Here is a 27,895-nt window from a genome sequence, read left to right as displayed (position 1 = left end):
TCCAAGGGATTTGGACAAGTTTCAAAAAACTGAGAGAAATTTATGGAAAAGGAATGAAGATTCTGCATTCTTCCTCCTTCAGGTTAGCATTCAAACTTTTGCTTTTGTTATTCTGCTTTTGAGAGGTGGGCATGGATCTTCATCCATTTGAGAACTGTCTAAATTAATAGGAAGGAAGGAAGGAAGGAAGGAAGGAAGGAAGGAAGGAAGGAAGGAAGGAAGGAAGGAAGGAGGGAGGGAGGGAGGGAGGAAGGGAAGGAAGGGAAGGAAGGAAGGAAGGTAGGAAGGAAGGAAGGAAGGAAGGAGAGAGGGAAGGAGGGAGGGAGGGAGGGAAGGAGGGAGGGAGGGAGGGAGGGAGGGAAAAAGGAATGAAGGAGGGAGGGAAACAGACAAACAGAAAAGGAGAATGAATTTCCTGAAGCAATTACAGGTGACCATTGATTTTCCACTGTACACTTAAGGGTTTATTGGAACTGGACAATTCAGTGTAAGATTCATCTATTAAGCTTGTTTCTATTGCACACATAAGATTTTACAAACTACTGATCATTGGTGATACAATTAGTTTCAAGGCTGAATTCTCACAGAGGAAGATTAGAAATGCCGTTCTAACTTCTCTTCATGCCATGTCTCTCTTGAGCGGTAACTGTCAGGAGGCCCTGCACGTCTCAGCCTGTAGTGTGCAGCTTCGGCCCTCATCCGACACCAGTTTTGTCTTACCTTGACATTCTACTGTCAAATTCCATTGCACTTATGAACTCCAGCAAAGCTGTGAGTGCTGGTTTCCAGAAAAGCTGGTAAGGGCTTCTGTTGTAATAAGCATAAGGAGGGAACATTCAGTCAGAGCTAAGTCCTTCCATCTCACAGAAGTAAGAATTCTAGAAGCAAAACATTCCAGCCATTTATTTGACAAATGTTTACTGAATCGATGAATAAGCCAGGGGTCAGTGAACTCTTAGGCTTAGGTTAACTAAAAGAATTTTTATAGTTATAGAGGAGACGAAACCCTGAAAGCTTTGTCTTAACTCTCATGATCCATATAATCTTTCCTATTCAGTTAACTGTCCTAAAGTGTGAACAGGAAAGTAAGTAAGCACATAGTTTTAACTTTTAGCAGTAGTATATTCAATCCCTGAACCTCTATTTTGCCAATGAATACTGGTTTGAACTTCAATTTTTGTTTCAATTTTTAATTTTGTTTGTTTCTCTCTCTCTCTCTCTCTCTCCCCCCGTGTGTGTGTGTGTGTGTGTGTGTGTGTGTGTGTGTGTGTGTGTGTGTGTGTGTGTGTGTGTGTGTGTGTGTGTGTGTGTGTGTGTGAAGACTGGGGCCTGAACTAAGGGCCTTGCACTCTTGTATGGCTTTTTCACTCAAGACTGAACCTAACTGACTTTCTAAGGCCATACAATTATTTACTGAAAGATCCAAGAATGGGAGCCATGTTATATAAAATATAAGAAGCTTCTCTCTCTCTCTCTCTCTCTCTCTATATATATATATATATATATCCCTACATATTTGTTTTTGCACTATTTTAAGTGAACAAATGCCAGCCCCTTGTGAACAGACAACCAAAATGTCTACTGGAACAGATGTCAAGAATTCAGAGCCAAACATTTCTGTGGATGATAACTTAAGCATGACTCAAGAGCAACCCTCTAAGAAAGGTAAAATCATGTCTAGAAATCTGGCTGTGGACACATCTGGCTTCTATATCACCTTGACTTCCCTTTTGTAGGTACTTAGCATTCTTCTTATTACTGTCATTGCCAAGAATTTCATATAGCTACAAAACATTCTTGCTTCTAATCATGTATTGTCATAAGAAATCTTAAAGGCATATTTGGAGATTAAAATAACAACTTATCAAATTTTAATTGGAAACATAGAAACCAATTTGTTTTGTGTGATTTTAAGACCAGGGTTTGTCCCATTAAATCTTTTTATTCACATGGAGAGGCTTTTTCTTCCCACCATGTCATTGCCTTCCCTTCTTCCTCTCATCGTTATTATAACTAAAGTATCTAAGTACTTTTCACTAGTGCTTTGGACTAAACCTTGCTAACTGCTTCATCAATTGGTGTCCAGCTTCAATTTTTCTCTCATTTTTCTGTTGCTATGTGGCCTATACTTAGTGGGAAAGTCTGGGTCCTCTGTATCAGACCCTGCTGGGCCTTCCAAGGGTTGTAGTGTCCCCAAATTCTAATGATGTCTTTGTTGGCCATTACTGTGCTGACAAGACTCTTATAACACCATTCTAGGAGCTCCATATGAAATGTGAAGAAATGCCCCTTCCATGGTAATAGAGCTCTACTCTTGACATTTTATTTTGCTGAACTTTGATTTTGCCTTTCTAAGGCATTACACTATTTAAGATCTCTCTTGAATGTTTTCATTTCTACTCTCACCCTTACACTCACCAACTACACACATTCTTCAAATCCCTGCTTGAGCAATGCTTCTAAGGGAGCTACCTCTTCCATTAACTCCGAAAGGCCCAGAGGACCAGCTACAAAACACCTTCCCTCCCTGTATTTTTGCAACATGGACAGAGATCAATTGTCTCCTTCTTCCTACTTAGGAGGGCTGGGAATAAAACTTCTTGATTATAAAACTTTATGTACCTTTCTCCTCTTTAGGCCTTTGTTCACTTCGACATGGGCTGGCCTTCATCTTGCAGCTCTGTAATTTTTCAATTTCTACACAACAAATGAGCTTGAGCATTGCTATCACAGCTATGGTAAACAACACAGCCACAAGCACTCAGCCCAATGCCTCCACAGAAAGACCCCCCATAGACTCCCAGGACTACTGGAATGAAACACTAAAGGAATTTAAGGCAGTGGTAAGTTGAGTGAAACTGGTGTCTGATTCATATGGTTTGATTAAAGGATTATCTTATGAAAAATTCAATGCACTTATCTGGCAAATGGCTTATTGAGTAAACACTGTTGCACAAGTGTGTCTAAGGAGATTTCATCTCTGCTTAGTGTCTGTGAGTTTTATCACAAACTAAGATAAAATAAATAAATAATTTACCATTTAGTAGAAATAAACTCTTCCCTCATAATGATGAGAATTGCCAAAAAAAAAAAGTTTATCTCTCTCCTTCCAGGTATGTTTAATTAGCTTGTTTATAATGTTTCCTTCCTTATCAGTTTTTTTTTTTTTAGTAAAATTTTTTTTTAATTTAATTTTATTTTATTTGAGAACATACTGTACAGAGGGGCTACAATTACATGGGCAGGATAATGCATACATTTCTTACCAAGCATTGCAGCCTCCTCCTTTGTTTACCCTTCACCTCCCTTCTTATCAGTTTTTTATTCTCCACAAGCTCTCATATTTTAATTGGTTAATTATTTGTGTCAGGATGACAGGAATGTGTTGGACACATACTGATGTCAACTTTTTTCTTTTATGAAATTGATAGCTTGGAGGAATTGGAGAATGGTTTAAAAGAAAGAGAACTGCTGATTATTGTTTTTCTTTTCAAGTCTTTACAGTAAAGTCTACTTTCTAAGCAAAGACAGTAAGGTTCTCCTTGTCATCTAGGTTTCTACATATGACTGGAATCCAGAAATCCAGGGAATCATCCTGAGCTCTCACAATTATGGCTCATTATTGGCTCCAATCCCTACTGGCTATGTGGCTGGAATATTTGGAGCCAAGTATGTTGTGGGAGCTGGCTTGTTAATTTCCTCAGTCCTGACTCTCTTTCTTCCACTGGCGGCTGATGCTGGAGTGGCTCCATTTATTGTTCTTCGGGTCATCCAAGGCATAGCCCAGGTACTAACGTTTTCCAAGTACAAATGGAATATAGGTTCCAGAATGATCTCATGGATCTAAGATGGAAAAATTTCCCCCAGGTTATGGTATCAACAGGTCAGTATTCGATTTGGGTCAAATGGGCTCCACCAATGGAAAGGAGTCAACTCACCACCATTGCTGGATCAGGTAATTTATATCTTAATCTCACCTTACACGAACTGTCCACAAGTACTCACCAATGGTCTATCAAGAGAATTAAGATCTTATATTGTAGTTACTCTGTCTTCATAGTCCTTGCTGCAAAGCACTACCCTATTCTAGCTTTCTAGATCAGAAATGAATGTTGGTCATAGACCAAACATTCACCAACACATAAACATATATGTTCTGCACATATTTATTTTTAGACCCACAGAATCTGAATAAAGAATGAAGACACAGCAGAAGGAATTCAAAGCATAAATAGACTGATAATTGTCTGAGATTAAAGAGCTACTGAGAGAATTTGCACCTGAGTAGTCTGAGTAGAAGCTCATACTTTCAATCACCATGCAACCCAACCTTATAGAGAGCAAACAGAATACCAACATTGCCCTCTCACCCAGGACATCTTTGTATCTTTTGTTCAGGGTCAATGCTGGGAATCTTCATTGTTCTCCTTGCTGGTGGTCTCATCTGCCAGGACATAGGATGGCCTTATATCTTCTATATCTTTGGTGAGCTTTTCAAATCTCAGAATTTGACTTTTATGATAAAGAATGCTAGGCATAATTTCTGTGATGCAACTTATCTATGGTTAAGTAAATCCTAATAAATGTAGATGTCGTGAATCGTGCTGGCTTACAAAAGAGCATTTACGTGTTAGTAGCCATGCATATAGCTATAATAATCTTCTGACTTTAAAGACCTCAAAATATTTTATCTGGCTTCTAGATAGAACCTCACAGGATTTCATGGCACTATCTTAAATAAAATGTTGAAAATATTATCCTGGAAAGATCATTTTTGGTCAGATTTATTTAATAAGCTAAAATAAAAATAAAATTATCTTAAATTTTCTCTTATTGTTATAAGAACCAACAACAAAAAATTATATCAGTGTGTTTGGACAGGAGAGTTAGTTGCTCCTGCAGCAGATCATAAGTGGGAGATCGTAAGTGGCTTAGGAGAGAATAGACAGAGATTCTAAGGAAAGTTTCCAAAGACACTTTATTTAGACTGTTCCAGAAGCAATATTTTACTACTTCATGATTTTTACTCTCATTGAGTTCTAGTTAAAATCTGCCTAGCTGCTGCTTTTGTATTTGTTTATTAAAAAAATTCTCTGTAGTCTTACCTGACAATTACCCAATTGCTTAAGTCCTTAAGTGTTTGCATTAGAGGATAGGCCTCTAAGATAAAGGGCTTCTATAACAGCTCAATATAGTCACCAGAAAAAAAATATGAAGATTGGTTACTAAAACATGTTATTCAAATCATGAAATCACAATTTCATGCATTTCATTTTGAGAAATTAAGTAGCAAATACAGCATAAGATCTCACTATTTGTTTAATCAATGTCAACATCCTCCAATCCCAATGTTCAGTAAAGGTGTTTTATTTTTTATATTTATCTTTTCACATTTCTGTTTTTTGTTTTTTATGTTTTTGGTTCCAGTCCTGGGACTTAAACTCAGGGCCTAGGAGTTGTCCCTGAGCTTTTTTGCTCAAGGCTAGTGCCTATCACTTGAGCTTTACTTCTTACTTTTTGGAAATTCTTGGATATAAGAGGCTAAGAACTTTCCTACCCAGGCTAGCTTCAATCTGTGATCTTAGATCTCAGCCTTCTGAGTAGCTGGGATGACAGGCATGAGCCACCAGCACCCGGCTTTTATCTCCCCATTTGATTCCATTCCTTGGTAGCAAAATTGTAATTTTTTATTTTGTATTCTCAAAATTCATCAAGTGTGGTATCTACTGTGGGATGCTTGTGAAAAAATGTGTAAATGACAAGCTAGGCAAGTAAAGCGAACTCTTAAGATTTTCTTGTTTTGTTTTTGGTCGGTCATGGGGCTTGAACTCTGGGCTTCGGCACTGTCCATGCACTCTTCAGCTCAAGGCGAGCACTCTACCGCTTGAGCCACAGCGCCACTTCTGGTTTTCTAGTGGTTTATTGGAGATAAGAGTCTCATGGACTTTCCTGCCTCGCCTGGCTTTGAACCACAATCCTCAGATCTCAGCCTCCTGAGTAGCTAGGATTACAGGCGTGAGCCACAGGCACCCAGCTACTCTTAAGATTTTCTTAAGATTCCCAAATGACGAGTTTTAAGGTGAGCCACACTGTCATTTAGTACCAATACGGTTAAGTTCCCCAACCATATAATAATGTTAAGATTTCTTTGTCTAAAATGTATTGGGATAATCCATTGCTTATAAATTTACTATATCAGGAACTCAGGGTATAGCTTCAGGTGGTTTACTGGCCTTGAGTGAAAAAGCCAAATGAGAGTGTGATGCCTGCCCTGAGTTCAAGCCCAAGTCCTGGCCTAAATAAGGGGAAGTATAATACACAGCAACACCCTGCCTCAAAACTAACTAACTAAATAAATAAATAAATTCACTGCTATTAACTTAAGTGCTTTGAAAAAAGATAAGAGAAAGGCATGGAAGAGTTTAAACAAGAAAAGAACTTCATATAGCTAGCAGGAGGAATTCCAATCTGTACTTCAACAGTGAGGGTATTTTCAAATACAAGAGGCAACCTCAGTAATAACTGTAACAATGTGCTGTAGGTTCAACATGATATTACTTGAGACTACCATAGCTCACTGGTTTCAAATAGCAATGATCATTTCCACAGTTGTGTGGGACAGCCAGGTGGCTCTGCTCTCTGTGTTTCTCATCTGCCTGGAACAATGAAATAGCTGGACCATAATCCTCCTATGAAGACTTCCCAGAAGACATGTGAAAAAAGACAGTGGTCCTTCATGGCTAGGTAGGGAATTGCCCCCAGGCCATTGGCAAAAGCAATTAACATGGCCAAGTCCACGGTCAAGTGGTGGGGAACTATACACTGAGGATAGCACACTGGAGGAGTGTGCATGCAGACAGGAGTAGAGTATGTCAGCCATAGGAATCGACTGCTAACCACATCTTCTTTTCCTAGGTGGAATTGGCTGTGCCTGTTGCCTTCTCTGGTTTCCTCTCATTTCTAATGAGCCCAGTAATCATCCCTTTATCCATCCTAGTGAGAAGAGCTACATCTTGAGTTCACTGGCCCAACAGGTACATTGAGGAATTCCTTTACCATTTCTCATGCCTGCCTAGGCATCTTCAAGGTAACAAGAATAGTAGAGCCGAGATGATGTTTTCTGTCGGAGGGGATATTAACATGTGTTTTCTTCTAGGATTGCTTGCCAGACTGGTCTCTTCCCATTAAAGCTATGGTCAAATCCCTACCACTATGGGCCATTGTAGTGTCCTATTTCTGTCAATACTGGCAGTTTTCTACTATGATGGCATACACACCTACATATTTCAGCTCTGTACTTCAAGCTAATGTCAAAGATGTAAGTATAGAGAAAGCTTATTCTGCTTTTCTGTTTAAATGCTTCATTATATAATCTGTCTCTCCCATGGTCATAAAATCAGGGAATTAGTCCCCAGAACTCAAATAAGAAATGCAAGCTGAGATGAGTGCTGGTGGCTCATGCTTGTAGTCCTAACTACGTGGGATGCTGAGATCTGAGGATAGTGGTTTGAAGCCAGCCTGGGTAGGAAAGCCCATGAGAGTCTTATCTCCAGCAAAAATTCAGAAGTGGGGCAGTGACTCAAGTAGTAGAGCACCAGGTTTGAGTGAAAAAAACTAAGGAATAATGCCCAGGTCCTGAGTTCAAGCCCCAGTACTGGCACAAAAACAAAAAAAGAAAGGAAGGAAGGAATGAGGAAGCAGGGAAGGAAGGAAGGAAGGAAGGAAGAAAGAAAGAAAGAAAGAAAGAAAGAAAGAAAGAAAGAAAGAAAGAAAGAAAGAAAGAAAGAAAGAAAGAAAGAGCCAGCTGGCCAACTTGGAGTCTGTTGAGTTCAATGTGGTTGACTGCTTATTGGACCAAGATGCATAGCTCTTGGTTAGATATTCACATAATGTCCTATTTTATGGCATAAAACTTTATACTCAATCCAATCAATATTTGTAAACAACACTCCTCTGACAATGTAAAGAACAAAGAACTAACAAAGTAAATTCTGTCTTGGGAGAAAACTGTGATAGAGATGCATAAACAACATATGCTGGAAAGATATTAGTAAGATAGGAAGTTCTGAGTAGAAATTATACAAAAATCCATGGATCTTTTTTTAAAAAAGGAACTTGTTCAAGTATACCATATAGAAAAAAATACACACAGGTGTACAGCTCTCTGGATTATCACAAAATGGTCAGATGACTAACTGCCAGGAGTCTTCAGTGGCTGTTAGATGGGTATCTTAAAAAATCATGCAGCAGCTGGGCACCAGTGGTTCATGCTTGTAATCCTAGTTAACTCAGAAGACTGAGATCTGAAGATGAAAGTTCAAAGCCAACCCAGGCAGGAAAGTCTGAAAGACTCTTATCTTCAATTAACCACCTAAGAGTCAGAAGAACAGCGATAGCTCAAATGTTAGAACATTAGCTTTAAGCAAAAAGGCCCAAGGACAGTGCCCAGGCCCTGTGTTCAAGCCCCAGGACCAGCAAACATACAGAAAATGAAGCACTATGTTAGATACCTGTTAGTGAAAGGCCATTACATTGCTATTATAAGCTAAGCCTAAATACTTAGAGAGCAGTCATCTCATACTGAGGGCACTTTGGGTAAAGTATACTAAATGACCAATGGAGAGCTGACTTTCTTCACAGTGGTAAGAGTGTGGGGAATAGGTGTGCAAGCAGACTGAAGGTAAGGAGATCAGAAAGCCCAAAGAGGGACTTGCTCTGAATTCTCTTGAACAGGAGAGGTTTGAAAGCAGGCAAAGAAAGGGGAACCAAGGGACAGAAAGGATGCTTTTGCTGGGTGATCGACACCCTAAGTCTGTCTATGAGGCTGGGTAAGGAGATGAGAGCTGAAGAGGAGAGTGGAGGGTAATAAATGGAAAGATATGTATGACCAGATAGCAGAACTTATCAGGCTAGGAAACCTAGACTACTCATTAAGTCACATTAAAAACTTGATAGCCTTGGTTTTACTCATCCATAAAAGGAACCACTTGAACCAGAAAGGGCTAACTTCTTTTCATTCCAGGAAGGATATCTACAACAAAAGACGATCTCTTGTGAATTTTCTTGAATAGAATTTTAACGTAGAGGTCAAATGATCACAAGAATTACAAAGCACTTTTAAGGAACTATGTAAAATTTGACTTTATAAAACTATATAAAGAAGGAAAATTCTGGGGCTGGGAAGGTGGCTCAGGGGTACAGCACTTGCTTTGCATACATGAGGCCCTGGGTTCACAATTCCTCAACACTACATAAGCAGAAAAAGCCAGAAGTAGTGCTGTGGCTCAAGTGGTAGAGCACTAGCCTTGAGCTGAAGAGCTGAGAGACACCCAGACCCAGAGTTCAGGCCCCACAACTGACAAAAAAAATAAAAATAAAATAAATAAAGGAAAATTCTTATTCCCATTCCCTGTTTTCTTGAGTGTTTTTTGTTGTTGTTGTGGATGCTTTTGGTTTTGTTTTCTGTTTTTGTGTGTGCCAGTACTGGAATACTGTCCGTTGGCATTTTCTGCTGAAAGCTGATACTTTACCACTTGAGCCACTGCTCTACTTACAGATTTTTGGTGGCTTACTGAAGATAAGAATTTCATGGATTTTTCTGCCCTGGCTAGCTTCAAGTAGTGATCCTCAGATTTCAGCCTCCTGAACAGATAGAATTAATTACAGGCATGAGCCACCAATGCCAGGAAAAAAGTTCTTTTTAAATTTTTTATACATTTTCTTATTGTTTCTCAATGAGAATGCAAGCATACTCTAATGATATTTTTATTTTACCAACTTTTTTTTGCACAAAATATAATAGGCTATATATGCAGCTATATTATTTATTTGTTTATTTATTTATTTACCTCTTATTAAGTCTTTGAGAATCAGTTTGGGTCAGTACTTGAAAAACTTGTGGGACACTATTTGTTTTCTTTTTTCTGTTTTATTTTTGTTTTTGTTTTTTGTTTTTTTTTGTCAATTGTGGGGCTTGAACTCAGGACCTGGGTGCTGTCCTTGAGTCTCTTTGTGCTCAAGGCTAGCACTCTACCACTTGAGCCATAGCACCACTTCTGGTTTTTGAATGGTTAATTGGAGATAAGAGTCTCACAGGGAATTTTTCTGCCAAGGCTGGCTTTGAACACAAACCTCAGATCTCAGCTCCCTGAGCAGCTAGTATTACAGGTGTGAACTACCAGCACCGGGCCAATATTTGTTTCCTTCTTTAACCTTTGAGCAAAGCTGCAGTAGAAACTTCATTCCTTTGTCATATGCTTTCACATAAGCTTCTGTGGAATAATAGCTGCATATGAAATTGCTGAGTCAATGGATAAATGTCCCATAAATGTTCATATTTATTGTTAAATTGCTCTCCATAGGGAACCGATAATATTTATGAGTACCATTTGCCCTAAAGGAGAGTTGTGCCAGTTTGATCCATGAAAATACTATGTCACTATTTGTTTTATTATGGGTGGGTTGGGTAACTTTAAACATATTCAGGGACCACTAACATTGTATATAAATTATATTTACATTCTTTATTTTTCTATTGGGTTATAGTCTTTTAATATCTCTTTCTATATGAAAAAGAGTATCCATTTTGTTGTTTTTCTTTAGTTACTTTTCAAGTAGGATCTTGTGTTTTTTTGCCCCAGCTAGCCTCAGACTCTGTACCTTCTACTTATGGCCTTCCATTTCTATGAAGCCGGGATAAGAAATCAGGGCTAGCACACATGACATATTGATTTATATGGGATTTCTATTTCCTGAACAGCTCAGTTTATGGGTATGTATAAACATACAATATAAACATGTATAAACATGCCAGGCTTGAAAAAATTATTTTCCAGAAGTAGCAACAACAAAAGAGCTATATACATATTTCCCACCAGGCACTAAAATTACCCGATTCATTCTAGTAACATGGAATTTATATGAAAGGTGATGCATGTCATGTCTAAAGAAAACCCATAAATATGGGCACTTTATCCAAGGATCAGTCTCTGTCCTAGAGGGCTCCATACATTCACTTTTTCTCCAATTCTCAGAGTGGGATCCTGTCAGCTCTGCCATTTATTATTGGCTGTGTCTGCGTTATCCTTGGAGGTCTATTGGCAGATTTTCTTTCATCTAGAAAATTTCTCAGACTTGTCACCGTCAGGAAACTTTTCACTACTATAGGTAAATGTTTAAGATGAATTCAAGGGTGGGTGTGGGGAGCTCAAGGAGCCTCCTACTTACTGCTTTTGTCCTTCTGCCCCAGGGGTTCTCTCCTCTGCTGTGGTCCTTTTGATTCTGCCTTGGGTCAAATCCAGCTTCAGTGCCACGGTGGTCCTCTTGGTATTGTCTTCTGCCTTCAGCAGCCTCTGTGATTCAGGAGCCCTTGTTAACTTCCTGGACATTGCTCCTCGGTAGGGATCCTTTTATCTCTTCCTTATATTAGCTTAGTTTAGGTCCAGCGGCCCTAAAACTGCTTTATAAGAACAAAAGGTGGCTTGTACGACAAGTCACATCAGTCCTACATCCAAATAATTCCTGGAAATTACTCTGAGCTGGTCAATCATTGTGAACTTCCTGTCTTCAGATGCAACAATAGTACTCTGTCACCATGCTGACAGCTCAGTAGGGAGACACACAGCCCTCTCTTTTCACAAATATAACAGTTACCCAAAGTGGATTATACCTGTGTAAGACATCTCTACTATGGGTTAATAGCAGAAATGATTGAGACTTTCACATATACCTTCCTAAATCTTGTCACAGCCCACAGGACATACTTCATCTTCAGCCAATGAACTATCAAGATATGAGGAAGATGCTTTGATTTTAGGGAGACACCATCTCATCCAATGAGGGGTGTTTTATATAGAAAAAAAAAGACTTTAAAACAGAGCTATAGGATTAAGGTCATGATCAGGAACAAAGAAACCATATAAACGAAGTGCAAACCACTAATCTTTACTTGTATAAACCATGTTGACTAGTTAGTACAGGCCACCCCCTTGGAAGGCTCAAGCTCTAGCATAGGATTATACAAATCAGTAGTACACTTCACTCAGGCTTAATAAGAGTGAACACAATTCCAAGCAGTCCCAGAGATAAGTACAAATTTATAACCAACAGATCAACCCCTTTGTTTACATGGGACTATTTCCTCTCTGCTTCTTCCTCAGGTATGGTGGCTTTCTCAGAGGACTAATGCAAACTTTTGCTTATATATCTGGAGCCATCTCTCCTACTGCTACTGGATTTTTCATTAGTCAGGTGAGGCTACATGTTCTGATGAATATTTACAAGAGAAGCTAATGCATAAGTGTAATAGGTTCTTGTTCTCTGGCAGAACAGAAATAAAACCAGGCGCAGAAAGTGCAGTTATATAAAGTTAACAAAGAATTTAACAAAGAGAAGTTAAGGCCACTCAGAAGAGTGAGCAGAGAGCCTAGAAACCAGTTGTCTGCCATGTGATCAGAGACTGACTATTTTGTATTGTCTTTTTCTACCTTTCCTCCTTTCTTTAGGAAATTTGTCAGATTGATTGGTTTGTTTATAACAGGCAAGACCATCCCCAGGCAGTAGCCACAGGATGATGGGTTGTAGGAGGGCTGGCCTGTGTTATAGAAAGACCCAAGGGTCGTAGCCATCAGTTGGCAGAGAACTGGCCTTAACTGGTTGGCTGATAATTTCCTTAAACCCTATACAGGGTAGCAGTAGATATCATCCTAAGAGTATTTTTGTTCCTTTCTCAAAACTCATGAGTCTTGAACACTCAACATTCCTTCATTTCAAGATCAGCTTGTGCAGACAAATTACCACAAGCTTGGTGAGGAGTAAAGGAGAAAATTAATATGAATTTATGTTATTAAAAAAACCCAGACACATTTCCTAGTAATACTCATGACATTTGTTCGTAGTATAGAGTGTCCTGCTATCTTGGCTTGCACGTGACAGAGATTTTTCAACATGTAAGATTTTCATTGTTGAACCATCAAAAATCAGGTATGATGGTATATGCCTATCATCCCTGCACTCAGGAAGTGGAGACAAGAGGATTACAAGTTCGAGGCCACCTGAGCTTCATAGTAAGGTCCAATTTTAAAGAAAATTAAATTAAAAATTTAAAAACCCTGAGGGTTAGGAATGTAGCTTTGTAGAAGAGCAATTGTCTGTACAAGGCTCTATGTTTAATACCAGGCAAAACAAAACAACACAAACCTTGAAAGTGCCAGGGAAATCATGATGAGTTGGTCACTCTACATAGAAATCCAACAAGTATTTACAGAAGGAACCAGCAAGATGCTGAGTGAATAGCAGAGTGAAGGATTTCTCTTGAATGATCATACAGAAACTCATCTGACCAATGTTGCTGGCATAGTGGTTTTATATCTGTGTAGCCTTCCATCTAGGAAGATGCCTATAAAATAGCCAAAATAAGTTGAATGTGATGCTGTAGGCTTTTATCCCAATTCTTGAGTGAACTAAGGAAGGTGGATTTTAAATTTGAGGTTGTGGCTAGTCTGGATTATGTGTTGAGACCCTGTCTCAAAAATAAATAGCTGGGCGCTGATGACTCACACCTGTAATCCTAGCTACTCAGGAGGCTGAGCTCTGAGGATTGTGGTTCAAAGCCAGCCAGGACAGGAATGTCTGTGAGACTCTTATCTCCATTTAACCACCAGAAAAGCAGAAGTGGTGCTGTGGCTTAAGTGGTAGAGTCCTTGCCTTGAGCTGAAGAGCTCAGGGACAGTGTCCAGGCCCAGAGTTCAAGCCATGGAATGACCAAAAAAAAAAAACCAAAAAAAAACAAACCCCCAAAAGTTAATTAATTCATAATCATCAAATAAAGATAAACTTAACAACTTGAGGATTGCCTAAGAGTTTTATTGATATAAACTTTATATGAAGAAAAACACTGATGACATATATTAATATCTTCTTTAACTTTCCTGTGCTTTTCCACCAAGAAATTAGGAAAATGAATGAGAATAAGAAAATAAGGGTGGTTTCTAAAAATAAAATCAAGTTTTGTGTGTGTGTGTGTGTGTGTGTGTGTGCGCAGCACACATGTGTGTGCTTGAACTCAGGGGCCTGGGCACTCTCCCTTAGCTTTTTTTTGCTCAAGGATGGCACTCTACCATAGCTCCATTTCTGGTATTTTGGTGATAAACTGTCGATAAAGATCTCATAGACTTTCCATCCAAGGCTGGCTTTGAAACACAATCCTCAGATTTCTGCCTCCTTAGTATGTAGGATTAGAGGTATTAGCCACTAGTATCCTACACTCTTCTTGTTTTTGAAGCTTCAATTCCCTTCTAGCCACTGACTAACACAGTAAGAAAATAGCCACTTAAAGTGAAAATACTCTAACCTTGTTTTTCCTGCCACATAATTAATAAACTCATTCATTCAAAAAGTATTGAATTCATACTTACTGAATTCAATAAATATTCAATATGTATTGAATATTAACAAGTGTCATGCATTGTTTCAGCAAATAAACAAAAATTCCTCTCCTTGTAATGTTATAGGAAAGAAACTGGCAGAAAACTAACATAAAATTCATGATATATTGATATATTGAAGTCAATAGGGCACATTAAAGGGAGCAGAATTTTAATTTAATCAGGTTGATACAAGGGAGTCCCAGAAAAGGTAACATTTAAGCAAGGACTGGAAGGAAGTGAGCCAGTGAGCAAATGGTGCCCCACGTGAGGAGAATCCAGCAGAGCTAACTGCCAGTACACTGACCTTATGATAGAAATGAATCTGTCTATTCTAGAAAGGGTTGAATTGGAGGTAGGAACAGCAGGACATGGAATCATACAAAGCCAGGGGGGAAAAGGACTGGGTGTTTCTACTAACTGGTAGTTTTCTTCCTCCAGGATTCAGAGTGGGGTTGGAGGAATGTCTTCATAGTTGCGACTGCTGTTAATATATCAGGCCTGATCTTCTACCTCATCTTTGGCCAAGCAGAAGTACAACATTGGGCTAAAGAGCAGACAGGCACCTACTTCTGAGAAAACAGAATGATATGTGAAATCTGATGCTTATTTCATAGCTTTCCCTCATACACTTTCCTCATGTGTACCTGTTTGAGTGATTAGCCATTTAATTGAAATTGGCTTTGTTTCAAGTATCTTCTCAAAGACCTTGGTTATGTAATATTGAAGATTTTACCATGCCTAGAGATTTCACAGGGGATGGGGAAGCTTAATTGTTTAAGTGAGCTCCTAACTACACTTTTATTGGAATTTCTTCTCATCCTCCATTTCCCCTCTGTTATCCTGGTAAAAGCATCAAAGACTGAGGAACAATTTTTCACCAAAGCAAGAGGAAACTAGAAACAAAAAAGTGAGGGCCAACAGTCACAAGTGGAGTAGTATCCTTCTGCAAACAACCTGGAGATGAAGCCTGAGAGCTAGTATATTAAGAAATAGTCTAACCATGGAAAAGCATAGTATTTATGTCTGAAGTTCCAGAGGCCAGAGCAAGTGAAATTGTTCTCACGTCAAATGAGAACCGTTAAATGGCTATTCTGAAGTTTGGGGTAGGCAGTGTACTTAAAATATGAAACGAAGGAAAAAACAATAAAGACGAACTCATCATCACAACAGGAATGAAAGTTTCTCCAGAGAATGCAAGTGGAAAGTAGACTTCAACTATTATAGACAACTTGCTAGGTTTTTTTTTTTTTAATGGATGCTGGCTTTGAGTCTATAACATCTGCACCACTCAGCCATTCTTTGGAGTCAGCTCTTCCACAACTACCTTCATCTTGACCTCATCCCTACATCTGGTTTGTGAAGCCATGAAGATCTCTTATATTTCTTAGTGAGTGGACATTGCCCTGTGCCTTTTTCTTATCCTTTCAAGACATTTATTCATGTTGTCAGCCCTATCTCCAGAGCCCTTTGATTCTCTGATTATTGGGAACCCCCTAACCATTTAGTGGGTCTCATTCATTGTTCACTTTATTATCCAAAAATGCCTGTAAGATCCATACTGGATCAACCTCATTCCAATCTCCCTTGTATATCTGCAGATATACATGGTATATCTTGGTTTCATGATGCCTTCATATGGTCAGCACAAAGATCATGAAAGAGAACAAAATCATTCAAGCACTAAATAAATACTAATAAATACATTAAGGTTTATGGAAGCATGGCAGACATCAAAATCACACAGAGCTTGAAGGAGTTCACTATCACAGGAGGGCAATAACTGCAATCAAAGTATCACACAAATTAATATATAATGACAGTTATGGAAAAGGAAAAAATAAAGGGTATATCACACAAGAAGAGTGAATGATACCTGGACACTAGTACCTTATTCTTATAATCCTAGCTACTTGAGTCTGAGAACTGGTGGCTGATAATTTGAAGTCAGCAAGAAATTCCATCTCCAAAAATAATAAATATAAAGCAGGACTGAAGGCATGGCTCAAGTGGTAAACACCAGCTAAGCAAGCAAGCTGATTGAGCATGAGGCCTTGAGTTCAAACCCTGATACCACTAAAACAAAAGCAGTGAATGATAAATGCATAACCACTAATTTGAATGTGAAGGAGAGTGCCCTACAAAGTTTCAATTGAGCCAAGATCTGAAGGCACACAGCAAAGACTTGGTGTCAATAGAGAGTAATTAGTCTGCCCAGAAAGTACGTTGTGAGCAGACTGTAGAAGTATTGAGGTCAAGAACACATGAAACACTGTGGACCTAGCATAATCTTTCTATGGAATTCAGCAGTATTGTGGTGAGAAAGGATATAATCAGGGATGTATTTTTCAAACGCTACGCTGCATGAGGGAATAGAATAGAGTTGAATAGAGTTCCCAGTGTAGTGCAGTGATGGCTTCTGGCATGAGGAAATGGATCTGGTTAAAAAAATAAATAAACAGACTATTTGCTTCAAAAGACAAGCCTGATAAGACTTCCATACTAAGTGAGAGAAAGATGCCCCGAGCAATGGCTGCAGATTGATATGACACTTGATTGATAAGGGAGCCACTCACAAAGATGGCAGTCATACCAAAGTTCATAAGAAGAAAAATGGACCCAGATCGGATTGCACATGTGCCATTTGACCTCCAGATATCAGGAGCCATTCATACATCATTTGGCAACATCTTAGACAAAAGAATAATATTGGGTACATAGGAAGTGCCAATAAATGTTTGTTGAATCAATATGTAAATCTATGAGTGGAAAAGCTCTGGAATCAGGAAAAAATGAATGGGAAGAAGAATACCATATTTTCACCTAAATTTTCTTTTTGCTCCTGAACTTTTTTTAATATAAATTATATAAGACAAATCATATAAAACCAAAGCATATACTTTGTTTTGGAGACAGAATCAACTGAAATGATGATTCATCTGCTTAATTGAAATGAAAATACCAAGAAACCGATTTGTTCCATTTTATTTCTCCTGTTTGGCTCTATATCCAAACCTAGGACTTATCATTGACAAGACATTGCCCATTAGGGTATAACATTTCTTGCTTCTTTTTGAACTACCCCAATCTGCATTTAATCATCAACTTTCCTAACCTCAACCTTTTAATATTTTCCTAGTGGGTCACCTTTAGTTGCTTCTGAAAACAAACTGGTTTCTTCCTGCAGCCACCAGAAAGGAAGCCAATTTTATACCTTTTTCTCCAAAAATAAGTAACCCTGAAAGTATAGGAACCATCTGAGATTTTCCACTGGCTTACACTTTTACAATGCGGGGGGTGGGGGGGGGGAGAGGAAGAGTAACAACTGAAAATTGAGAACAAAGGCCTTTCACAAGTCTTTATAAAATTTCACATGTGTTTATTTAACAATCATTTAAAAGACCACTAATACAGAGAGGAAAAAAGATAAATAAACACTCCTTAAAAAAATTCAGACACGTAACTTGTTACAAACAATACCTGTAACAAAAGAGAAGTACATAGGGTATGAAGAAGAGACTGGATCTTTTGGGCTCCTGGGTGGAAGAGGGGTGGGCTGGAGGCTTCTTCCTGGAGCTGGTGATATTCCTGGAGCTTCATTCTCATATGGGACTCACTCTTTCAATCTCTAAGAAGGCTGGTCTCAGGCTCATCATGTGCTTAGCTTTACCCTATATTTTGGAGAAAAAGTTCAGAGGTAAATATCTTTTGGTGGCCATAGCAATCTCATCCCTGTTTTATTATAATATTAACTGTGTCTTTGCTCTGAAGGGTTTAATGTCTGAAATCTAAATTGGCTTTCAACATTAACATATTAATGGATCATAGAGGAGAAAAATATACAATCTCAATGGAGTCTCTACAGGGGTTAAAAAATATACCACTCTAGCACATAGGCTATTTCAGTTAAAAGCACTTGAAAAGTGACAGGAGCAAAAAAGATCACTCTGAGCTTGCTGTTTCTTAAAGCAGAAGATGAAATTCCAATGTGAAAATGGTCTTCAACCTTTATCACCAGAGAAGAGAAAAGTAAGCCTAAAAGAGTTCTGTCTAGCCTGACCTGGTTAAAAGAGCTCCTATCTTCCTAACTACCATAACCCAAACCCTTTGTCTTGTTACATTTTCAGTTTATTATTCTGTTCATTCAGAATACAAGTGACTGACTCTAAATGCCTCTAGGGAGCCTTCATTTACTTATAAGGGATCTCATGCCACTGAAAAGTTATGTTGTATTTCTTTTTCCTGTTAGTCAATGTAGGACCCTAATAAGATGAAAGCTGAGTTTTTCCACTGGACCACCACAAATACTTCGACAAAACTCAATTATCATGCTTAGTTTTTTTCAAACTTAATAGTAACAGGCAACTCATTAACATGATGACTGATAAACTAGCAATTTATTAAGAGTAAAATAGAAGACTATGTAATTAAAACCATAAGGAGTAAGGGATCCAGGGGTTGGTAGCTCACATTGTTATCCTAGTTATTCAGAAGGCTGAGATCTGAGGGCCACAGTTCCAAGCTATGATTGGCAGAAAAGTCCAAGAAACTATTTAACTAGTGAAAAGCTAGAAAAAGAGGTATGGTTCAAGTAGTAGAGTGCCAGCTGTGAGTGAAAAGCCCATGTGAGAGGGAAGCCTTGGTAACTGACAGAAAGGAAGAAATGAGAGAGGTAAGGGAGGAAGAGAAGAGGAGAGAAGGAGGAAAGGAAAGGAAGGAAGAAAGGGAGGGAGGGAGGGAGGGAGGAAGGAAGAAAAACATGTGCTAGTGCACATACAACTTCAGGTTCTCATATCAATATAAGAAAATGAAGCAAAAAATAAAAAATTCATAAAATGGGAAAAGTCAATATGTTTACATCATCTAAACAATTGCAATTATATTATACTTGTCAAAATCTTTCTTTTCTTTTTTTTTTGTCAGTCATGGGGCTTGAACTCTGGGCCTGGGCACTGTCCCTCAGCTCTTCAGCTCAAGGCGAGAGTTCTACCACTTGAGCCACAGCACCACTTCCTCAAAACCTTTCTAAAATTGTAACATTAGGATATTAAAAATAATTGCTTAGGCAGACAAAAAGGAAGTGAATAGAAACAATTATGAAAAACATTTAGCATTAACTTTTAATATTTAATAGGTCAAATTCTGTATATTAAAATAAGAATAGAATATGTATTGCATAGCTGAGCCCAGTTCTATACCTTCAGGGTTACAAATTTCTGGGGTTCCTAGATGTCCTACTTCAAGCCTTCCTCTCTGGTGGAAGGTTCTGGAGTTGCCCTGTTTCTATTTTCATTCCAAAGGAATTTATCAACTTCACAAATCTGGTAAGCAGCTGTGAATTCATCAAATTTCCCAATGCTGTTATATGACCATTCATCTAAATAATTTTTGCAATAAAATATTCAGATAAGAGTCTATATATTTAAACCTGCTGGTTATAGTTTAGTCACTTTAAAAGCAGTAGTTGTGACTACAGGTTCAATCAGATTCTGCTTGATTTTCCTGGCAAGGCATTAATGATTATGTATTCCTCCATCAGAAGGTATGAAGTATCTTTGTGCCTCTCTTTTGTGATATTAGAAACCATTGATATCCAACACTAGGGTTCCTTAATTTGGTGAAGATTCTAAAATAGAGCTATTTCACATCTATTCATTCTTAGTTTTATATTAGATGAAATAAAATAGAAATAAAATATAAAGTATCAATATAAGCATCATTCTTATTATTTCTTATAACTGATAAAATTCAAATTGTAAAGGCACAATATCAGATTCTCTTTGAGCACAGTTAAGTAGGCCCTTGTCTTCATCATTCATTTGCAATTCATTTTAGGGTCACTTTTATGGTATCTCATACCTTAACTCAGTAGCATATTTTTCAGTTCTTATATTGTTTAACCTCTAGATAGTACCTGGCAGAGGTATTTACCCCTATTTTTTTACTTCTCCTCAAGACATCATATTTACTGTTATTCTACTTTATTTTTAAGGCCCTTTCTAGTCCCCCTTACAAATTTCTCTTTAATGTGTTAATAATGTTGGACAGACCTAGACTCCCAAATCTACATTCCCAACCTGTCTCCCCAGAATTCCAGAGTCTTATATCCTCTAGGGGGTGCCATTTCCACAAAGATGCCTAGTAGCTTTAGATTTAACATAGTCTCTTCTCCCCCAAATCCCCACCCCTTATAGTTCCCCATTTCAGGACTGCATTCGCATTCTCAAGTTCCATCTCTCCTGCATTTCCAGTTTCAAAAACTGTCCTTAATCTGAGCCCTTCTCACCTTTAGAGTCTAGTATTTTGCTTTTCTGTAGCCCACTCTTGAATTTCTGCTTTAGCAAATATAAGGTAGAAAATTATGCTTGTCACATTAATGCCTGCCATCAGGAAGAAGATTTTATGCCAAGAAAATTCTGGATCCTAAGGGATTGAAAATAAAAAGTAATTATAAATTACAGATTCTATTTTTGTGCTTTGTAACATTTAAAGTATAGTATTATATATATATATATATATAAACATACACACACACACACACACACACACACACACACACACACATAATAAAGTTTTCATTATAGAGGTCCTTCACATCTTTGGTTAAGTGAATTCCTAGGTGGTTTTTTCTTTTTTTGAGGCTATTACAAATGGAGTTGCTTTCTGATTTCAGCATCACACTTCTCATTGTTAGCATATAGAAGCTATTGATTTTTGTTTGTTCATTTTATATCATGCTAATTTGCCACAGTTTTGTTCAACCACTCTGGAAAGCAGTATGGAAGTTCCTCAAAAGGCTAAACAGGCCGGGCACTGGTGGTTCATGCCTGTAATCCTAGCTACTCAAGAGGCTGAGATCTGAGACCTGAGGATCACGGTTCAAAGCCAGCCAGGGCAGGAAAGTCTGTGAAACTCTTATTTCCAATAAACCACCAGAAAACCGGAAGTGGCATTGTAGCTCAAGTGGTAGAGCGCTCGCCTTGAGCTGAAGAGCTGAAGAGCGTCCAAGCCCAGAGTTAAAGCCCCACGACCAACCAAAAAAAAAAAAAAAAGCTAAACAGGAAGCTCCTCCTATGACCCAGTAATTTCACTCCAGGGCATTTACCTGAATGACCACAAACAAGGCCACACTAAAGCTACCAGCACAACTATGTTCACTGCAGCATTATTTACTATAACAAAGATGTTGAATCAACCCAGATGCCCCTCAGTGGATGAATGGATTAAGAAAATGTGGTATGTTACACAATGTATTTCTATGCTTCCATCAGAAAGAATGACATCTCCCTATTTGTAAGGAAATGGAAAATTTGAAAAAGATCATATTAAGTGAAGCCAGACCCAAAGAAACATAGGCTGCCTGGTTTCCCTTGTTTGTAATAATTAGCATATGTCTAGGATAGTTCTAGCAGAGGATAACAATAACTCAATAGCTCTGTACATATGACCTTATGAAATGATGCTAATTGAAATGGGACTTCAAGATATGGAAACAAGAGGATTTTTTCCCCTTAGTGTAATGCATGCAGTTATTTATTTTTTCTTTCTTTCCTCCCCCTTTGGTTTATCCTCTGTGGTCACTATTTTTTACTACAGTATGCTTTGTACTGTATATAAGTTGATCTGATTTGGGGATGGGAAGGGAAATTACAGAAATGGCGAGACGAAATTCTAAATATGTCTCTCCATTATCCATTTGTGTTTTCATGTATTTGTTATTTGTATCTTATTTCATTCAATGGGATATGAAGCTGAGTTTAATGTGAACATCAATAGCTGTATCTTTTTCTTATTTACATTTGCAAAGGAATGTAAATATTACTCTGATGTGTAATATTTGCTGCAGGAATTTTACAACTACTCTTATGTACTGTCAAGGGACAACTACTTATAGTGTCAAATGTAGTCTCATTTCTTGGATCTGGTTCCATCTTGTCTAATCTAGGTTCTGAACTCTTTTTGCCCCTTGTCCCTCTGAGGTTGTGAAAAGCTCTTTGGGTCTTCTCTTCTCAGCTGCCTATTCCAGAAAGAGAATTTTGTTAGGGGAAATTACCCACATGCCACAGTGATGTTTAAGGCTTCTTTCATTTAGGTCTGTTGCCTAAAAAATTCTTGCTACATTGCTATATCTTCCTACACTGATACCTTGCCTATAAATATAAAACATTTTTGCATGTAGGTAATAAATCCAAACTTCTGTCTGTTCTTCATGGGTGGGTAAATTGAGCCACACCACTCTTTGTCAGTATCAATAGGTGAACTCTTACAGTGTATATAAAATTTCTTTTTCAGTGTATAATTTGATGAGTGATATGAAACATATGAGTGATATGACAGCATATTCTCATGGATGTGGGGCTTTCTCTTTGGAAGTGGTCATTAGTACACCTGAAGCACTTCAAGTTAAGTTTTGATATTTTCTGTCCACCTAAATGACTCAAAGCAAACCATTTAAATATTAGTTTATTTTTGTATTTATGATCACCTTTTTTTAAAAGAAATTTTTGTGCCATTACTGGGGCTTTGACTTAGGGCCTCAAGTTCTTGCTTAGATTTCTTGCCATACCTTATTAACAGTTGTTTCTATCCAATGACTAATGATCAAAGCATTACCAGCAATTGATTTATAATGAGAAAAATTATATAAACATTTGAAAGAGTGCCTAGTTTGACAAAATTTCTTTTCAAAGGATCCAAACTCATAACTTACCTACTGCTAGCATCTCCTATGCAATTTAACGCACACACACACACACACACACACACACACACGCACATACACACTTAACTTTCTCTGTACAATTAATTGGAAAAATAACTATGCATATTTGCATGCCCCTTACCTGGTTAAGGATCAATCCAGTCACAGTAGAAGAAATGAGGGCACCTATCATTCCAATTACAGCTGTAACTGCTTTAAGAAATCCATAATATCTGGACCAAAACAAAGAATATATTAACATTGTTATGCTATTTTTCTTCTACCTTATTTTTTCCATCCAATTTTTTTTTGGGGGGGGGAGTCTGGCCGTGGGGCCTGAACTCTGGACCTGCGTGCTGTCCCTCAGCTCTTCAGCTCAAGACTAGTGCTTTACCACTTGAGCCACAGCATCACTTCTGGCTTTTTTTCTTTTTGCTTATGTGGTGCTGAGGAATCAAACCCAGGGCCTCATTCATGCAAGGCAAGCACTCTACTACTGAGCCACCTTCCCAGCCCTCCATCCAATTTTTAAAAACTTAAAACACCTTTAGAGTCTCTAAAATATTCAGGGTCCTAGGCATTGTGTGTTTTGTACAATAAGTACAGTTGTCCAGTGAGACCTATATTTCCAGAATCTTTTGTCACTAAATGTGGCTGCAGAACTAAATTTAGGCTGTTTTTGAATATGAGGAGAAATAATGTGTTTTTCTCCATCTCCTTCTTAAAGCTATTGCTTGTTATAGACTTCTTCTATCTTTCCAGGGCCTAAGAAATGATACCAATTAAATCAACCTTGAAGGCCACATGCTGAGAATAGTGAAACTTTGCCCACTCGGAGCCTTTGACTACTTTGTTGAAGCTTTGTTCATGAAACAATGCATTGACAAATTGTTTAAGGAAAAACATAGAGATAAAACATGCATTATTATTTAAGAAACATTGACAGTAAATGACCTGAGCATCCAATTCTAGAACTGATGTTTATATGGTCTTTTTGTGAAAGACAACTTAAAATATTTATAAAGAATTTACGAAAGTTTTGTTTTCTAAATTCTTCATTTGGACTATTGCTTAGAAGAAACTCCATGTTTTATATGCTGTTTTTTTAAAAAAATTACCAATTGCTACTCAGTGACTTTTAACTTCCTTTTTGTATGTTTTTCTATGTACCACCATGCCTGGTTTGACTTTTCACTTTCTTAATGGAATATTTTAATAGATAGTTGGCAATTTTAACCATATAATATAATACAATATATTAAACATAACAATATATATTCAAGATAATATTATATTTAATTTTATGTACATCTAGGCATCTGTTTAGAAATAGTGTACTGAGTACAATTGTATAAACCTCTGGGGACAGCATCTGGGATGTTAAAGCAGGAGAGATGTAAGTTTAAGATTACCCTGGTCTACATAGACTTTGTCTCCAATGAAAAAAATTTTTTAACTTAGGAAAAAACAGAGGATGTTGTCTGAATGGTAGATTTCTTGTTTACCAACAGTTCAAATATGTGTTCAATCTCTATTACCTTAAAAAATAAGAGGAAGAAATCATAGATTACCTCAAGTCACAGAACAGGTTTATGCTTACATTATTTTCAGACTTTTATTTTATAAACAATCCAACTGAAAATGTTTTTCTCCTTTTGACATGTGGTAGGAATAAAGATTCTTTTATTTTTCCATTATTGATAGTTTCCTGACAGCACCAAGTATTTGAATGGCCACCATTTCATTAAAGTTATTTAGTATCTATCAAAATTATTACACATTTTTTGTTTTTCCTGATAATGTCTGAATTCATTACTTTATTTACAAATGTTAAACAATGTTTTTGCATTTCTATAATAGATGCTACTGGTATGTCATGTATAACTTTTTATATATTACCAGATTAAACATTAATATTTTCATTGGTACTTTAAAAATCAATTTATATGAAAGAGCTTAGTTTATTATTTTCCTTTCTTGTAACAACATTGTAAAGTTATGCTATCAAAGGGCTAGCTGACTACCATGAATTGGTGGTCTCTTTATCCATAATTCGGGAAAACAGGCCAAGTACTTCCTGAGTAGCTAGGATTACTAGCATGAGCCATCAGTGCCTGGCAATACAATAATAATATAGTTATCATTTAAGGCAAAACATAAATAACCCCCACTGTTTTCAGTTAATATTTGATGCAAAGACAAAAATCACAAATGAAATTCCCAGAATTGGAAAAAATAGCAGAATTTGCAGCTCTTTTCTCAGAGGTGGTGTCCATTAGTGGTCTGGGTCTTAGTGACCTTGACTGCTTTCTGCCTTTTTTTTTTTTTTTTTGGCTAGTTCTGAGCCTTGAACTCAGGGCCTGGGCACTGTCCTTGAGCTTCTTTTGCTCAAAGCCAGCACTTTACCACTTGAGCCATAGCACCTCTTCTGGCTTTTTCTGTTTATGTGGTTCTGAGGAATTGAACCCAGGGCTTCATGCATGCTAGGCAAGCACTCTCCCATATTCCCAGCCTGCTTTCTACTTTTTTTATCTAGACATTTCAGTTTTCCCAGCTGAAATTAGGCAAAAATTTCCCCATCCCATTTGAAGTTTTCAACTTACTTTACAGTTGTTAAGACACTGTTAGATTTATAACTTAGAATATCGTCTAGTAGACTAAAATCATTGTGCAATATCCCTTTGTTTCTAGATTGGTATCTTGAAACAAAGTCTACATTTTTTCTTATAATCTTTCCATTGTATGTATTTGTTTTTATTCCAGTCTCATTTAATCTTTTTATATTTCACGTTTTTCTGATATATTTGACTTAAAATGATCTTTATTGTTCCTATGTAACTATTTATTTACTTTTTTTTGCAGGTCCTGGGGCTTCATCTCTGAGCCTGGTATTCTCCCTGAGCTATTGCTCAAGAATTTCTCTCTACCACTTGAATCATAGCTCTACTTCAGGCCTTTTGTGGTTAAGATAAGAGTCTCATAGACATTCCTTCCTGGGTTGGCTTTGAACTGCAATCCTCAGATCTTAGCCTCCTCACTAGCTATGATTACAGGTATGAGCCACTGGTGTAACATCATTTACTTCTATTTCGCTGTTTTTTAAATTGCTTCTCTTCTACACAGTTACTATCCTTCAATTGATTCCCTCTCTCTCTCTTCCTCTCTCTCTTTCTTTCTTTCTCTGTCTCCACACACACACATATATACATACTGATGCCTAATATAAATGAATAATTTGACATATAGCCATTAGTGCGATATCATGTATTCACTTAAATTACTTATACTCTACCAACTATTTTGTACTATTTGCTTGTATTATTGTATTTATAGTGTATATTATATGTACTTTATACTTTGTAAGTACCACTATTTTGTTTTGTGCATTTAGTAATTATTAGTTTTTTTCCTAGTATTTTCTTCTCCATTTCTTTTCATTTGAGTCTTTGCTTCACTTTACTTCTGCCTAAAGAATTTCCATGTCGTAATTCTTTGGTTGGAGGTTTGTAGATGAAAGCTCTTAGTCTGACTTTAAATTCTCTTGTTTTATCCTAATTCTTGAAGGATTAATTCTTTGCTGGATTTAGACTTGTAGCTAATAGGGATTTTCTTTTGCTTTTAGAAATGCCAGTTGAATGGTTTCTGGCTTTCATTGTTCGGCTGTGAAGGCAGCTGTCATTCTTATCATTTTTGTTTGGAAGAAGTGTATGTTTTCTATGTCCATGTGATTTTAGATCTCTATTTTCTCCACATACCAGTCTCTAGTAATTTTATTCTGATGAATTAAGATATTATTTTCTTTGTAGTTCTCCTATTCTTAAAATTACTGATGACATTTTAGTGGCTGTGCTTCCTTCACAGATTCAGAGACATTTAGAGTGCTGCCACTCTAGACAGAGATTTCACTGCTTTTTCCATGAATAGTATTTGCATTCTGTGGTCAAAGATATAAACAATCCTCAGTGTCAAAAATTTTGAGTGCTGTAATTCCTCTGAAAATCATTATACATACACAAGATAGAGCACTTGTTCAATTATTAGAGTAGAAATTGAGAGCTTTGTAAGCCCTATACCTAACACCTTTCATGTCCCTAATAAGTGGCTAGTAGATACGGAAAACATAAGACAGTTTTCTGGACAATACTCTTATTCTTTAGCTGCAGCAGTTCATGATAAAAAGCATTTTGTAAGTGTGGAGATCCCTTGCAGTGGTGTTAACAATTTTATTGATTTTTATCCTTAGGTATGGTATAATTGAATAAAGTATGAACAAACTCAATTATCTGAACTATGGTCTGTCAAATGTGGTAGGGATAGGGGAATTCAAGGATGTGTAATCCATTGACCAGTCAAAAATAACTAAAATTAATTAAAATATTTGTAGCAGCCTTCCTCCAACAAGAAAATGACAGAGACTTTTTGATCCATCACAGAACATCTTAAGAATCCATTGTTTAATTCCACTATTGATATTACCCAAAGAGATGGCAAAAATTACAAGTGGAACCATCATATGATCACATACTCTCACTTTTAGATGCATTTCAAAGGCAGTGAAATCAGTATGGCAGAGGGAGATCTGCACTTATATGTTCATTGCAGCATTATTCAAAATGGACATGATAGAAAACATTTCAAATATCATTGATAAATAGATAAAGTAAATGTGGTGCATATACAAAATGACATAGTATTCAACCTTTAAAAGGAAAGAAATCCTGTCATTTGGAGCAGGACATTATTCAAATGAAATAATTCAGGCACAGAAAAA

General features: G+C 37.3%; 2 protein-coding genes across 5 annotated transcripts in view; one reads left to right on the top strand and one right to left on the bottom strand.

The window, feature by feature from the left end:
* Slc17a4 (solute carrier family 17 member 4) lies at positions 1–26,013 on the top strand. Of its 3 annotated transcripts, none has more exons than XM_070024426.1 (12): positions 1–82; positions 1,538–1,665; positions 2,638–2,843; positions 3,554–3,787; positions 3,868–3,955; positions 4,399–4,485; positions 6,916–7,034; positions 7,157–7,318; positions 11,034–11,166; positions 11,249–11,396; positions 12,159–12,249; positions 25,987–26,013. In XM_070024426.1, exons 1-12 carry the CDS (start codon positions 54–56, stop codon positions 26,005–26,007), a joined length of 1,446 nt encoding a protein of 481 aa, XP_069880527.1. In that variant the 5' UTR covers positions 1–53; the 3' UTR covers positions 26,008–26,013. The 3 variants fall into 3 exon arrangements, with proteins under 3 accessions (XP_069880527.1, XP_069880525.1, XP_069880526.1); XM_070024424.1 differs by lacking the exon at positions 25,987–26,013 and adding an exon at positions 14,865–17,719; XM_070024425.1 differs by lacking the exon at positions 25,987–26,013 and adding an exon at positions 14,851–14,981.
* LOC138828380 (sodium-dependent phosphate transport protein 1-like) overlaps positions 17,782–27,895 on the bottom strand; it is a 52,169-nt gene continuing 42,055 nt past the window's right edge. For both annotated transcript variants that reach the window (XM_070024428.1, XM_070024427.1), the window contains exons 11-13: positions 23,267–23,357; positions 20,710–20,846; positions 17,782–18,094 (exon numbers count right to left, since the gene is read on the bottom strand). In XM_070024428.1, the coding sequence (XP_069880529.1) occupies positions 20,712–20,846; positions 23,267–23,357 (226 nt within the window). In that variant the 3' untranslated portion in view covers positions 17,782–18,094; positions 20,710–20,711. The remainder of the gene's footprint in view (positions 18,095–20,709; positions 20,847–23,266; positions 23,358–27,895) is intronic.

The sequence above is a fragment of the Dipodomys merriami genome, unplaced genomic scaffold, assembly GCF_024711535.1.
Source record: "Dipodomys merriami isolate MVZ:Mamm:240054 unplaced genomic scaffold, mDipMer1.0.p SCAF_16, whole genome shotgun sequence".
Classification (NCBI taxonomy): domain Eukaryota; kingdom Metazoa; phylum Chordata; class Mammalia; order Rodentia; family Heteromyidae; genus Dipodomys; species Dipodomys merriami.
The sequence above is the reverse complement of the archived record's forward strand: the minus strand, read 5'-3'. Positions and strand labels throughout refer to the sequence as shown.